General features: G+C 51.7%; 1 protein-coding gene across 2 annotated transcripts in view; it reads left to right on the forward strand.

The window, feature by feature from the left end:
• The first annotated feature begins 424 nt into the window (after nucleotides 1–424).
• LOC105274759 (transcription factor Sp9) overlaps nucleotides 425–14,922 on the forward strand; it is a 29,801-nt gene continuing 15,303 nt past the window's right edge. Inside the window, exon 1 of one of the 2 annotated variants that reach the window (XM_026973183.1) lies at nucleotides 425–1,276. In XM_026973183.1, the coding sequence (XP_026828984.1) occupies nucleotides 1,190–1,276 (87 nt within the window). In that variant the 5' untranslated portion in view covers nucleotides 425–1,189. The remainder of the gene's footprint in view (nucleotides 1,277–14,922) is intronic. The other variant, XM_026973182.1, reaches the window with a different exon arrangement.

The following is a 14,922-nucleotide window of genomic DNA, read 5'->3' on the forward strand; positions in this document are numbered from 1 at the left end:
GATTACGAAACGCGATCGCTATTGCGTGGCGAGAACGGATCTTGTCCGTCGAGAAGGCAGTTGATGTGCCCAGACGTGTGTCCGTTTGTCCTTTTTACCGTCTAATATCACGGACACGCACACGGGGACGAGCTCCGAGTGCGATCGGACGAGGCAAAGATCCTCCACGCGGTATCGGTATTTAAACAGCGTCGACGCGTAGAGTATACCGTTACGTCAAACTAGCGAGCGCGAGAGCTCGCGGCCCGATACGACTCCGGGTCACGTAAAGCGGCGAAAGGGGAAGCGGCGCGAGCGAAGGTAAGAGCGAGGAGGAAGAGAGAGAAGGAGAGAGGCTGTACGCGCGTGGAGGGCCTCTTCCTCGGCTTCTATACGTCGAGAGGGCACCACCAAAGTCGGCGCGCGTGCCTCCTTCCAGCGACGACGAGCTGCGCGCGCATTTCACGGCTGAATTATACCGGGCAACAGAGTGGAGGGATGAAGGAACCGCAGAGGGGATCGTGGGCGCGACAGAGAGAGCGAGGGGGCCGAAGGAGCGGAGCGGTGGGACCGAGACGGCGCGACGGAACGGCGGCGACGAGGAAACCCGCCGAGAAGGTTGCAGAAGTGGGAGCCTTGCGGGTCGGGAAAGAGAAGGAGGGGAGGTGAATAAAGTCGAGGGAACCGGGCACGGCAGGTAGGCGGTAATGGGCGGAGACGAGTTCCTGCGGAGTCCCGCCCACCGAACCCAGCCCCTTTTTTGCCCGGGGGTCGCCAAGACCCGGGCGCTTCCCTTCCACCCATATCCCCGTTCGGTCGAGACCGAGTCGTCCGGGTAGTCGGCAGTCTGTCACGGGGCGAAGAACGGGTACCACGGTAACCCTGGCCTTTTCGACGAAGGAGCTTTTTTATTCGAGTGACGAACCGCGAGGCCGATTCCGCAAGCGGTTCCGCGAGCGAGTCCGCGAGCAGAACTTCGAGGACGACTACGAACACGAGTCGATGCGTCGATCGCCGACCGGTACCCGTGATCTCGAGTGTGGTGCGCGAACGGAGGGGACCTAAACTGCAAGCCGATAATATCCTCCAAAGACGCGCGAGAGAAACAGTTGGTCGTGGTGTGTGATTGACTTGACTTTGATTGCGTGGCGACGCGAATTTCGCGAGCCAGCCTGATCTGCGACAACCACCCTCTCTAGTCGGCGTCGAGATGCTGACCGACATGACGCCGGCAGCGGCTGGTCAGCTTTACCCGCAACTACAGTCTATCGCGAAGTCGCCGGTGCACGGGCACGTGGTGAGTCTCCGTTAATTTTCCTTTTGTTTTTCGCGTTCCGCGCGAGTGACGTTGTCAAATTGTACCTGCTACTCAATACTCGCGAAAAGTCATCGACATCGGTGAGTCGCCTGTCAGGCTTTTTCAAAGTCAATTTTTCGGCTAGATTCGCGCGACTTCCCAGATCGGCAAGGCCGATCACTCACGTTTCACTGAGACGTCCGTCGATCCCGGATAGAAATCTTAATCCCGGCAGGTAGAGCGTGGATCGGCGAAGCGCCGAGAATTGGCCGCTACCGTCGGATTCTTGACACCTTCGATAAGATCGCCGGGATCTGCTCAGAGGCGTGGCCTCGACGTCCATTCCAGGCGCCGACGCCGTGATCGTATTAGGCGCCGTAACAAATGTCATCTTTGATCTTTGACGACGATCTACTCTAATCGATCTGTCATTCTTAAAGCCCGTTTCGGAGAGAGAAATGTTGGCCGTGCATGCCGAGTAACGAGATTGGAAACGGAAAATCAGTTGGCGAAAAACCATGATGTAATTCATGCAGACATAGAACCGAGTATTAGTGATAAATTGCTTTGCCATTTTTCATCTCTGCGCTGACGACGACTCGATCGCTTGAATGCGATTGGAAACGGTAATTTGTTTAATATATTATTTCACGTTGACGTTTCTATTTCAATGTACGGTATCATTAGGCGCGTGATAAATGGAAAGATTGATTATTATCTGTAATATGTGATATTTACTTATTCATGTGATGTATATGTTTAGATTATAATGATACGGCTGTGTGTAAACCATCTATTTGTTTGTATGTCCAGTTTGACAAACGAAATAAAAAACGTCTAATTATAATGTAATTATAAGTTTGCAAGTGTAATTTGCACTAATTTTGTATTGATTAGAATCTCTTCTCTTAGTCAAGCAATGACCTCATGATAAATCAAATTTATTTCTCCAATTATTTTCGATAATGGCGTAAATTGCCGTAAAACTGATATAAACCTTATATAACTTTGTGCGTAGTTAATGAATCACCATTAATTATCAAAGCAATGTCAATGTAACAAAAAAGAAAATGTAGAAACGCTGTGAAAATATCAAGTACTTACGTAAGTAATAAATTAGCAAATTTTTTAAATGCAACTTGCCAAGTGTGAGTGCGATAACCTTTAACGTACATTTTATGAGCCGAGAGTTGAAAGTGTCAACTTTGAAAAAGAAGAAAATTTAATACTTTGAAGCGGCAGATTGCAAGAAGAGTTTTGTAACACACGTTACTCCTTCAACGTACGCCAACGCAAAAAATGGAATCGTCTTTTACGTAGCTAAAGAACATAAAGTGCTCGCACAGAGAAAGGAATACCCTAAAGCCTAAAGATTTTTACACGAGTACTAGACCTCTCACATCATCACACAGACACATATCCTTAAATAAATCAGACAAGACATCGCGCATCATCCAATTCAACGAGATCACCAATCGAGTCGGCGTATTAGAACTTGTGACACGCTGCAAGTCATCTTATGGGTCGGAGTCGAAATATCGCAAATGATCTAGCGATAGAGATCCCGTACGCGTGTGTATTCTTCGGCTTTCGCGGCCGTATCCAGGCAACATGTGTTCGCTGCCCGCTCGAAGGTCTTTATTTTATGACTCGGCAGGAAGGACGATGCGGCGGTTGCCGCGAGATGATTTACGAGTCGACGTAAAAAAGTAATTAAATCCCTGCCGTCAAAAAAGAAGGCGCGAGCGCGAGCGCGAGTATTAATTAAGTCAGGCGGAAAGTTTCCTGTGGCCGAATATTAACGACCGGCGAAAAGTCGCATATCCGTCGATGGACATGCTGGCGAATCGGAGCTGCCAAGATCGTCCCTGAATCTCGATGCTCGCAACTTCCGATCCGGCTTTTTGCGAGCCCTCGTTACCCTCGCGCGGATCCTCCACGTTGATCTCGCCGTTTGTCTCTCGCTTGTACTTGCGTACTTCCCTCCCCTTGGCCTCCCTCCCCCCTTTTCAAGTCAAGCGTGAACCTGTTTCGCGTGATCCGCTCGTAGCTGACCGGCGTGTCGTCGCTCGGCGTAGTGACGTTTTTTTCACGGAACGGCCGTTTTTGCATCGCGTGAGGTTATTCATAGACAACGTCATCAATCTGGGATCCATGGCCGTCGCTAGTCATCTAAATTGCAAAAGGATCGAGAGCAAATTTGCTCCAAGGTTACCGGCAATTATCTTCTCGATACGAAAAAAAGAACACACGTCGAGAATTCTCAAGCAATTTCTTCCTCGCCAGGAGGAGGAATCATGGATCGAGTATCGCACGTGAAAATCCTTTCGGAGTTTTTCCGGCGTTTGTCCCCGGTGACGAAGACGCACGCCGGGTTTTATCGAAGAAATGTCCTGCCGTTTTTCCGAAATTCCGGCCGAGTTCTTCTCACCCCGGTGTCGAGCCACTCGATCCGAATGTATCGAGTGTCCCTTGCACAATGGTCCTTGCGCAAGGTTCTCAGGCCTCAAAGGGACTGCTCTACCTGTGTATCCGAGGAGCCAATTATTTGTCCGATCTCCTTTGTGATCCCGGCGGGAATCCACTTGACAGGATGCGTGGGATGGAAACGCGATGCCTACTTCCTTTCGTCACCCGATCCCGCCAATAAGATACTCTCCTCTCGTCTAAAGACCTCGTCTCTTTGTTTCTTTCTCCTGCTCGTGCATCGCCCTGTCACTCGCCCCGTCGTCAATGGGGGTTGTTCCTTAAAGGGCCGCGAACCTCCTCGATGACGCATCGCTCAATGGGACGATCTCCGCATCGATTAACACGCTCGACTTGCCGCGGAACTAACGGAGATGAGTTTATCGTCGTGCGACGTTAACCCGCTCCTTTACACGCGCGTAACGTATTCTGTCATCTCTTTCCAGCATCTCCGATCCAACGAGCAACCTCGAGCGACCCTTCAGTATCTGCATTCAGCGTGACGCACGATGATTTGATATCGCAATTTCAAGTTTTCAAGCGTGGAATGTTGCGACGCGCTAATTAACGCTGATCAAATTTGCATGGGACTTTCGTGGCCCGGAAGCCGCCACTGATAAATTCATTTGACTGTGATAGCTGGGAGGAAAAGAGAAGAGAGAGAAAGGGATATATATATATATATAATGCATGTATTATACTTGAGTACACGAGGATACGTTATCTTCTTACCGCTCCCCAATGTTGTGCATAATAAACGCGGCTCACGCAAAACGGCACACACGCTCGGGCCTTCGCTTCGTCACGTTGGGACTATACATGAAACTACCTACAAACTTGGAGAGAATTTTCTTCGCAGAGTTGTATGTCGGCACGCTACGCTGAAAAGACGATGAATCCGCGGGAAACCGGCAAACGTGTCACGCTATGAGCGCCTCGCTCGTCGCCACGATGCAACAGCGTCGTCTTCGCGGACGATCGATCCTCGGTGCACCGTCAATAATTGATGCTTCGATCGGCCGAAGCCCGGAATATCCCTGGAACCGCCGTTACTAATTCACGAACGACTCCGCCGCGCCCCGTCGCTTTCTCCGTTGACATAATATCTCTCTTTCGAGCGGACTACTACCACTTCCCTCGCGCAGACTCACGTAGAACGTTTTCGAAATCCGACGCACGTGAAGACTCGTGATCAATCGCGGAGCATAGCAATGCTCGATATGCCCGTATACCTGTATGACGACTTTTTCTAAAGGATCTGTACTCGAATCATTTATCTTGGATTGACTGTAGATTGACGCGGATCGGCCTATTATGGGCATTATGTCGTCTCGAACACGAGAACCACACGAGAGCGTGCGGAGCCGGAGGAGAGCGCGTATGTATATCCGTCCTTGCGACAGAGAGCGGATGTCCTCGGGGCGTCCTCTTTATGCGTCCGCTCGTGTCCGCCAATGGCGAACCGTCGTTGACACCTGTCAATATTTTGCACGACGTCGTCGTTCGTTCGTACGGCGCACTCAAGCACCCTCGGCCCGCTTCCACATCGGTAATCCGATAATCCGATTCGTCTGGTAAAGGTGTCCCTTTAAGCGACGTCCCGTTGACATTTTCGGGGGCAACAATGGACTGCGAACGGGACCGCGGCAGAGTGCAGCCGCGTTTGTCGCAGAAAAATGCATGCCGCTCCGTCACGCTCCCGGAGACCCCGAGGTTGCGAAAAGAAGAGACGTGAAGAGAACGTCTCTCATAAGAGGATTTACCTGAAGCACCGGATGCCACGCGGGGATGTCGTCCTAATTTGTACCATTCGAGAGCAAAAGCGGGAAAGAGGGACAAGAATGAGCGCTGTTTCCTTAAACGACCGCAGCGTTTGCTCTTGCGAAACGCACGGTGCACGCTCCTCGTTGACCACGAGAGGCTCTCCCATACGTGCATTAGGGACGACCAGACTTAAGAAACACCGCAAAAAGAACCGCATGCGTGCAAGTAAAAATTCGGTCGATGAAGATCCGTTCCTGTCTTCGACAAAGGCGACCGCGAAATTTGTCGAGAACGTCGTTGTCTTGCGGGCCAACCCTCAATTTCAAGTGAAATTTTTACTCGTCGTCTGCACGCTTAAGAGACTTTTACATATTTTTACTTGCATTTTTGTGCATTTTCGCAGAAATTTAATTGGTTTTTAGTTCCGAATACCGAGCAAAATTCTATTCGCAGGAAGTTGCTCACGGCGAACGCTGATAGCCACTCATCGCGTCTCTCTCAAAGTCTCCCCTCTGTCACGCCCAACGTGACGGAACCGTACCCTAATGAATTATTTTCGTCGAGCACATCGTAGCTCGCGACGTGTAAACACCCTTTCGAAAGCTCGCCTCGTACGGCTCGTCGTCCTGCTCGTCGTCCTGCACGGGGTCCGAAAACTGGCAGATGTGCGGGGAGACAACATGGCTGCCGGGTGGTAGTCTGTGAAAAGTCGTCTTTAGGAAACCGTTATTACGTATGATCGATTGATCTCTGTAGCGTTTAAACGTTGACATGGACGTCGCGTCGTCGCGATCGTCCCTTCCGGAAGAAACGACACGAGAACAGCCGGCTGTAATTTGCCAGTTTAAAAGTATGAGCGTGTGTATGCGTATGTGTCTTAGGAACCAAACAATCACAACACCGAATTAGATTCGATGGTGAAAAATAACCGTGTTGGGAAGTAAACGTATGGAGAGCAGTAATGTTTGTGCGTACGTAAGGTATAAAATCTAAAAAGAGATACAAGGAAACGCATGTCATTGCAGAATTCGCAACCGCCGTCTAGTTTGGAAAGCCACGTCCCGAGACGGAGAACGTCGCGTGCCGCGGATTTTGCGCTGGAAACTATACCGGCGGCGACAAAAAGATAGAAAAACGAACGTCATTCGAGAGTGTAATCGAACCTAAACACCGGGAGAAATATATGTGCGATAGATGAGGTTTCCCGAGTCGGATTGGCACGTTGCTTATATATAATATTTCAGAGGGACATAAATTGTGCGAAATTACAGGGTAGGAGATATTACACAGGCGATATATTTATTGCTTTTTCAAAAGAGTCCGTCTATGCGCGGATGATTTATGCGTTTCAACATATTAGAACCGCGAGTGAGCCTTTCTCGAAACCGGTCGCGGAACACGATACTCGCCATTACCCTTCATCTTTGCTTTCCCGGCTCTGATTAACAGCGCCGTATCTGCCAAGTGAATCGATCGAAAAAACGCCGCGGAAGTTAATCTTCGATCGATAGTTACGTTATTGATCGAAGCCGTATTGCGTACACGTCCGCGTTTCTCGTCTCGCGAGATCGAGATCCGCGGAAAAGCGCGAACAGAACGCCGCGAGTATTTTCGGAAATGACGTCGCGATACTCTGATTACGGATAAACGTATGTATCGCAGGTAGATTATTATGATTCGTTCAACTACGTGCCATTATCGGAGACCGACACGCTCGATCGAGATCGCGGTGCACCTTCTAACGAAATGATTGCGTCGCTACTGCCGCTGATAGACTGCGAAATTACTTACGATATTTCACGTACGAAGTCACGAGCAGGCACTGGCGAAGGACACTTGGCGAGGAATCCTTTCTCTTCTGGCCCCATCCTTGCCTGAAACAGATATTTTCGTAAGATCGATACAACACCCAGCAGAAGGAACAGGCTTAATGAAAATCATGGGGCTGTTTCGAAAGGAAAAGGGATCGATCGTTCGATACGTCCTCAAATGCGCGATAATCATTACGCTGTATTCGCTTGATACTTGGCGCAACGTTGCTCCAACGTGCGCAACATTGCTCCAACACGAGAGGAGGACCCGTGCGAGGATATATCGAGGGCTCGCGCGCGTTGTGTACCCCATTCCGTATACCGTTGGTTGCGCATCGTACATACGAGCGCGGCTCGATCGAACCTGCAATTTGGCGTAGATACGCCCGTGCGTGTGGGTTTACCGGCCGCGTGCAGCGGCTTGCACCGGGTTATACGTGCCTTCCGCCGGCCGGCCATCATCGTATCGCTCCAAGGTCCGATAATTGAAAAGCCAAGACTTCTCTCTACTCCCATCGCTGCGCGAAACAATATTCCTCCTAGGCGCGCACGAGCCTACGGACCGCGGATGGTACGTCGAATTACCGGCCATTATCGTGACGTATCATCGCCGGGCAGCGTCATTCAGCGCGGGACCCGCGATGGGAAACGACGAACAATACTCGGCGCCCGACACCTCGAGGCCTCAGCCTCGTGCACCGTGCGCTCGTCAAGTGAAGCGGATTATTAACGACTCGGTTCGGCCGCGATTCTCTATTTAAGTCGGTCCCGCTTTTTTCGTCGCCGAGAAACAATGGCGCGAGGCCGAAAACGCCCGCGGCGGGAACGCTCGCGCGGCTCACGAATTTCAAGCGCGCCGAACGCTCGCGCGCGCGTTCCTTTTCCTCCCGGCGGTCGTCGCGATCGCTCGTTATTCCTGCCGATCATAGGGAGCGGAATCGATACTCGTACAGCAGTATCTTGTCCATCACGCAGCGATGGATGAATGATACTCCCGTTGACACGCGCTTATTCTGACGCACATTGCCCGGAACGGCCGTTAACGGACCGTTTCGGTGCTTTTCGCTTCAGGAATTCGCGAATGATTGAACAATCGTGATTATCGCGAATCGATGCAGATACACGAGGAAGTCGTTGAACAAACACGGCTATCGTGGTTATCAATTACGGCTTTCTAAAATATTCCGCGATTACGGCTATCAGCTATACAAGCCTGATAATTGTAGCTCGCGGGAATAAATATTCGCGGGTATCAAGAGAGGAAACGGGCGCACTGGTACAATATCAGTCAAGGAAGAACGTGTTGAATTCGTGCATACTGGAGCACCTGTCGAGCGCAAGTTCCTCGCGTGGCGCTCGATGCATTACCGCCGATACGTGCGAGTAATCGTCGTAATCGCGTGGACGCGCTCGTTACGAGCAAGCACGATGAATGACGGATACCAACGACGCTCGGCGGGACGCAGACGCCTCTACCCTTTATCCGACCGTGCCGTCCTCTCGGCACTCGACCCGAGGGATAAAGGGCACCACCGCGGGGCGCCGTCTCCCCCGCGGCGTCGAAACCAAAACACCGACGGATGGACGCGTCCGGTGTCGAGCGCGATGATTTATTGGCCTTTGAATCGTGCATCTTGTGCCTCCCCTTAGCGTCCGATTTCGATCTTTCGCCAGAAAATCAGAGGCTCACGATCACTTTAATAACCTGATGATCGGACTTTGCAGACTGACCAAGTTTCTGTCAAAATTTCTTTCAATTTATAATCATGAATCAAGGAAATATCCCGTGCATTTAAGGGACAGATTTAATTCGCGGATTCGTTGAAGAAGCCATCGTTAAATTTTCACGCGATGCAAACTCGCGATACTTCGCACGACATCAGACCGTCCTTCCTGACAAACTTTTGGCCGTCACTGTACACGCGCGCGGTCGGTCGAGGTAAAAATCGAGCTGGCAATCCGGATTCTCGTTCAGCCTGGCGTCTCGAACGACGTGCCCCGGCACCTCGGCGGCGGCGTCCTCGATTTTCGCCTCGTCGTCGCTGAGCGGCCTCGGCGGTACCTCGAGAGAACTCGAGAGGAGAGAAGGGAGGAAGGGAGAAAGCGCAAAACGCTCGCGTGACGAATATTCGACGCGTCCCGCGATTCTATTCGCCTCGACTGACGAGCCGTATTTAGCGTCGTTTTCTCCCGAGCAATTTGAGGCTGTTTCGCGCGTGGTGTCGGCCGACGACCCCTTCCGGGATTCGCCGATGACTTCCGGCATATTCCGCGCGTAAAGACGCCAGGCCGCGATTTTCCTCTTTTTAGCAGATGCATACGATCTCGCGCGTCTTGCCCCCCGGACCGCCTCGGGTACCACATGTATGTACAATACATACACGCGCGGTGCGGCGGATCGCGTTGCGTGCGGTTCGCGTGCGAAAGAGGAACCAACGAGTTTTGTGTAATGGCCGGGATAATTGCCCGGCGTGTTATTACGTCGGAATGCGGCGGATTCGATGTTAAATCGAGCGCACGGGACGTACGTGTGCGCGAGCTGTCTTGCTCTCTCGGTGACGATTTTCTCCCGACGACGCATCCGCGATCGTTACCCCCTGCGACCGACCGCGATTGTTACTCCTGTCCGTGGGACGATGGCCTCGCCAAGTCGAGAGGGTGCGTTTTAGGATACGTTTAGAAGCGCCGAGAAAGGCACGGTTGCCACGGCACAATCGTGTTACGCGTAAGTGACACTTGACCCCCGGTGCCCCTCTTCACGGTAACCTCGCACTAGGAAACGATTACGCGACCTTTACGTTGAATTGTTTTCGAGCCGTCAACGAGAACCATCTCGGTGAGAAAACGACATCGCGCCCCATCTGTTTGGAGAAAGGATAGAAACGAATATACTCGTCAGGCCAGAAATAAATCCGTGATGACTTCGTTCGTCCTTCCTAACGTAATATGCCTCGCGTAATAAATTACGGAAATAAGAGAGGCTTGTTCCGAGTAACGAGGCGTGCATGATTAATGAGTGGACGTTGTATCGATAACTCATAACGCTTTACGAACGACAGGTCAAATGAAACCGTCGGACGGCAGTTTAAAGACTGTTACTCGTATCTTCACCGCGCGTTTAACGCGATGTTGCCGCCTTGTTCTCATCTCGTCTCGACGCCCTCGAATCTTGATGCTTTGAATAAATACTGGGCCACCGTCTGAGTCAGACGGTCTGACCACGAGTCATGCATGCACGATCTCTGCGGATCCTCGCGTGCGTCGTTAGAAGCGATTTGCGCGGCCGTCACGAGAAAAGTGCGCGCTCGTAAAAGATCGACGCGCGGGAAATGTAACTTGCCTCCATTTTCGCGGAATCGAGCCCGAGTCGATGGATCTAGATCGTATCGAGGAACTTGCGTAGTCGCGTAAAACTAGAAAACGAGAAAACGCGCGGCGGTCAGCGTCCCTCTCTAGAGAAACCGGACCGGCGCGCGAACCGGGACCGCGGTCAACGGGACGCGGGTTCAATTTTCCGCCAGTTTCGCTCGGCTGCGTTCACGCAGGCCGGAGAACAATTTGCATTTCGGTATCCTATCGCGTTCCGCGTAGCCCGAGGTGACGAATTATCCTCTCCACGCATTGCGTAACAACCCGGTCGTCGTCGTCGTTGTCGTCGTCGCTATACGGGCCCGGTTATACCGTTAGATTTACGGATCGGATGGTGTGCACACCATGTTCCATCCCGGCGCGACATCCGCCCGTGAATTAGGAAAGCAAAATCCCGCTCCTCCCCGCGCGCTACTCGCCGTTCGCGATTTATGGCGCGTCCTCGAGAATCGAGGGAACGCTCTACCGCACGGTCGTTTATGAATTTTTATGTAAGGGGGGAATTCACATGACTTTCCATGTTTAGCCGCTTATTTACGGAGCTCTCCATCATCCAGCATTAGGAGATACCGAGTCGCCACGTAGCGGCGCGCTTCCTCCCCTTTCATCGTTTCATCTCGCTCGAGACTCGCCAAAGACTTTTGTACGACGCCTTCCAACGCGATATGTGATAGGTCTTTAACGTTAATACGTTCCATCCCGTCTGCATTACGATAGAGCCTCGATATTCTCGATGAAACTTCGCTGCACTAGTAGAACATCTCGGGTGTTCATATCTCAAGTATATACCTCGTATCGCGGGCAGGCCAGCGTAACTCACCAACCGACAGTCGACGATTACCCGAACTTCCGTCGCGGCGATAAAATCGCTGAGAGGCGCGACGGTAAGCATCCACTCGCGTGCTCGCGAGCATTACCGCCGCTCGCCGAGCCGTCTCCGGCGATCGCTCGCGATCTTTCCGCGACGTCGACGGTAATGTATTTATGCGGCTTGTAGATGCTCTCCTGCGTACCCGGAGAACCGACCGATCTGGCTCCCACGATCCCCCCACCTCTGTTCAGCAAATCGTGAAATAATAAATCCGAAGATCGCGGGGGTCACCGCACCCTCTTCACGAGGTCCTCATAGTCGGCAATGATGCCGCTTTGTCGGGGGCGGGGGCGGCCTAATATGTCACAGTCTGTTGCAGGGCGACCCCGTCGAAGCCCCGTCCTCTCGAGAACGAGGGTGACCGTCTCGGGGGTCGAGCCGCGCGATTAGATGCGCTCCTAATGGAGCGATTCAATAGCGACGATCTGATAAACCGATCCCGCGGATCATATTAAGCATGATCCCCGTTTCTCCGACTCGTACCCCCTCATACTCGAGTTTTACAATCGAGCAGCGATGAGGAGCACGCGCGCGTGTCGTCTCTGTGAATTGAATCCGAGGCTTATTTTTGGAAAAAGAGTATTGGCTTGATTACGAAGCGACGGGCTGTGTTTAATCCTCGACCAATGATGAATCGGCGGTGTATCGCGATCGAAACTTGGCTTAGCTTATGGAGTTGTCGGACGGTGTGTCCGAGATACATCGTCGGGAGAAATGATTTGCGTAATTTCGAAACGCGCGATCCGCCGCGAGATAAGGCGGAGCGGGCGAGCGTATCGCGGATCTGCCGTGCGAAAACACGATGAGGCAATAAATTTCGCGAGCTTGCCGGCGCGGAAGACACGCGAACCATTTTGTTCCGAGGTCCGGACACGACCGGTTGGTCGGTCGGTCGCCGATTCGCCGGTACCCGTACGCGAACACTCACTTCCGCCATATTGGCTGCAGACATTGACGCCACGCCATCAAGCAATGATAATTTTTCTTCGATACGGTCGGATTCTGTATTGCCCCTTATTCCGTCGACCTGTAAATACCGTGTCGACGGGGCTATGAATAAACCATATACCGCGGTGTTTTACTCACATGAGCTGAATCATCCCTCAAAGAGAGACGTCATCGGCACGCTGTTCTATTAAGCGCAAAACGTTAATTACGATGCTACGCATACTCGGTAACACCCTGTAGAAAATAAGAAAGTATCTAAAATTACGATCTCGCCTAATAGACAACGTGAGAAATATTTTTAATGGTGCTCGGTCGGCTTTAATAACACGGTGACGTGCGTGTCGGTAAACTTTATCGCTCCGTCGACCAGCACCGACGCCATTAAAGGTATTTTTCACGTCGTGTCAATTACACACACGACACAACGAGCTTTCCTTAAATATCACGCTCATTCCTACGCTTCTACGATTTCCATGGCTGTCTTTATCATCCTTCGATATTTTTATGCGGATTCTCGACTCCGTCCCTTTCCCTGCGTAAATCAGTGCACTTAAAAATAATCAAAGCGTTCCGAAAGTTCGACGCATCGCTCTGCAAGGACAAGAAAGCATTCTCGGACAATTGACGCATTAAAAGTGCGCTTGCGTTTTAAAACGACCACCGTACGCTAGGCGCTAACGAGATAGAAATCACAGGTTCCTCTCGAGCATGAATTACACGCGCGACGATTATAGGTATTACCTGCATGTACCGATCGTAAAGCGTCTCGTTGTCGAACGCCAAAGGAAAGGACCGCTTAATTCTGCCCTCACTTTTAACCCGTTACGCGTGCGAACACGCTTCGCGTGCGTTACTCTCCGTCGCTTTAATCCACGAAGCGGGCCTCGCGATCTCATTAAAATTCTCGCCGAGATGAGAATGGAAAATTTTTTCGCGCGCGACGTTCGCACAGCTCGAACGTGCGAGCTTCAAGCGGCTTCAAGCGGAATCGACGTCTCTTATCGATCGCGTGCTCTTTCGTCAAGCGAACTAAACACACGCAACGCAGGCCGTTGCACGACGATCCCCCGTCTTGATCTATTCCGATGATCTTTGCTTTAATCCTTTGACATTATCGAGTTTGCGTTGCAGTGGATCCTATTACATCCGGGACACATCATAGCGCAGTTTCACACCGATGCGTTGGGTTACCGCCACGTTACGTTAAATTACGGTGACTTACACGTTGTGAATCAATAGTACAATGATCAAAGATGTGTTATTACGAGAAATTGCACGTCTCGCGCCGGAATTCACTTGCTCGCTACGCCCGGCGTGCGACAGGGTGAGCTCTCCGTAAGTCAGTCTCGCTTGTTTCGCTAGCGGGTAGATTTATAGACCAGTCAGTTGCGTTTTAGCGCGTTAAGTATGACTATAGTCGGCCGTTTGAACGTTAACAACTTTGTGGAAATCTCGGGTTATTCCTAAGCGTGGCAACTACTTGGAACTTGCTCCTCCTCTTCCTCTCTCTTGTCCTCTTTCATCTTCTCTATAGTGTCATTGATTTCATGACATTCTAATCATTTTACATGGTGCACAGTCATCGCAGCGCAATAACCGCCGATCGATTTGCATCAGGAATCCGCGAAATAGCCACGGAGTTGCGAAACGATCGCAGGTGCAGAAACCAAACGATCGTTGCACGCCGGTCGCTTTCGCGACTCGTCGCCGAGAGCTTCACAAGTTCTCGAGCTATTTGCGAAACTGATCCCAGAACCGCGCGCGAGCGCGCGTCTTTTTGCTCGGAATATTATAGCGCCGGAACGAGAGGGCGAGCGCGGCTCTCCTCGAGATTGGATCTTTAACCGCTTTACTTTAGCGGCAGCTGCGTCCGGCCGGCCGAGATGAACGGGTTCACGTGGTCTGCCAAAGGTGATTTAGTGCCGGTTTGTTGCCGTAACGCCGTCGGTAACACGTCGCCCTGTTCGGCGAAGGCGGCCTCGCTTATATTACACGGCTGTAGAAGCGCGTAGACGCGAGGATCGCTGAGCGAGCGAGCGAGCAAGCGGATCGTCCGCCGCGTTAAATTACCTCGCTCGACCCCGACCCGGCGCGGCGCTTTTGTTTATCCATTCCTGAACGACCCCGATAACGATTAAAACGATCAATATAACGCGCTAATCTCGATGCGGTATCTATCGTAGTCTAAACGCGAGGACGATACGCGAAGACGGACGCGCGGCCGGTGGCCGAGACTCGAACGCCAATCTCGCTCACATGGAGCTGCGATGATCGCGGCGAACGCAGGTGTGCCTGCGACCAACTCGGACATTCACCGGCGATTCGATCGTATCGTGTTCGCAAAATGGTGCCTTGTATCTTCCAGTGTCCTCGAATGTATTTTAGGACTTGCACGTTTGTCCGGCCGATTCTTTCCT

This window comes from Ooceraea biroi, chromosome 10, assembly GCF_003672135.1.
Source record: "Ooceraea biroi isolate clonal line C1 chromosome 10, Obir_v5.4, whole genome shotgun sequence".
Taxonomy (NCBI): Eukaryota; Metazoa; Arthropoda; class Insecta; order Hymenoptera; family Formicidae; genus Ooceraea; species Ooceraea biroi.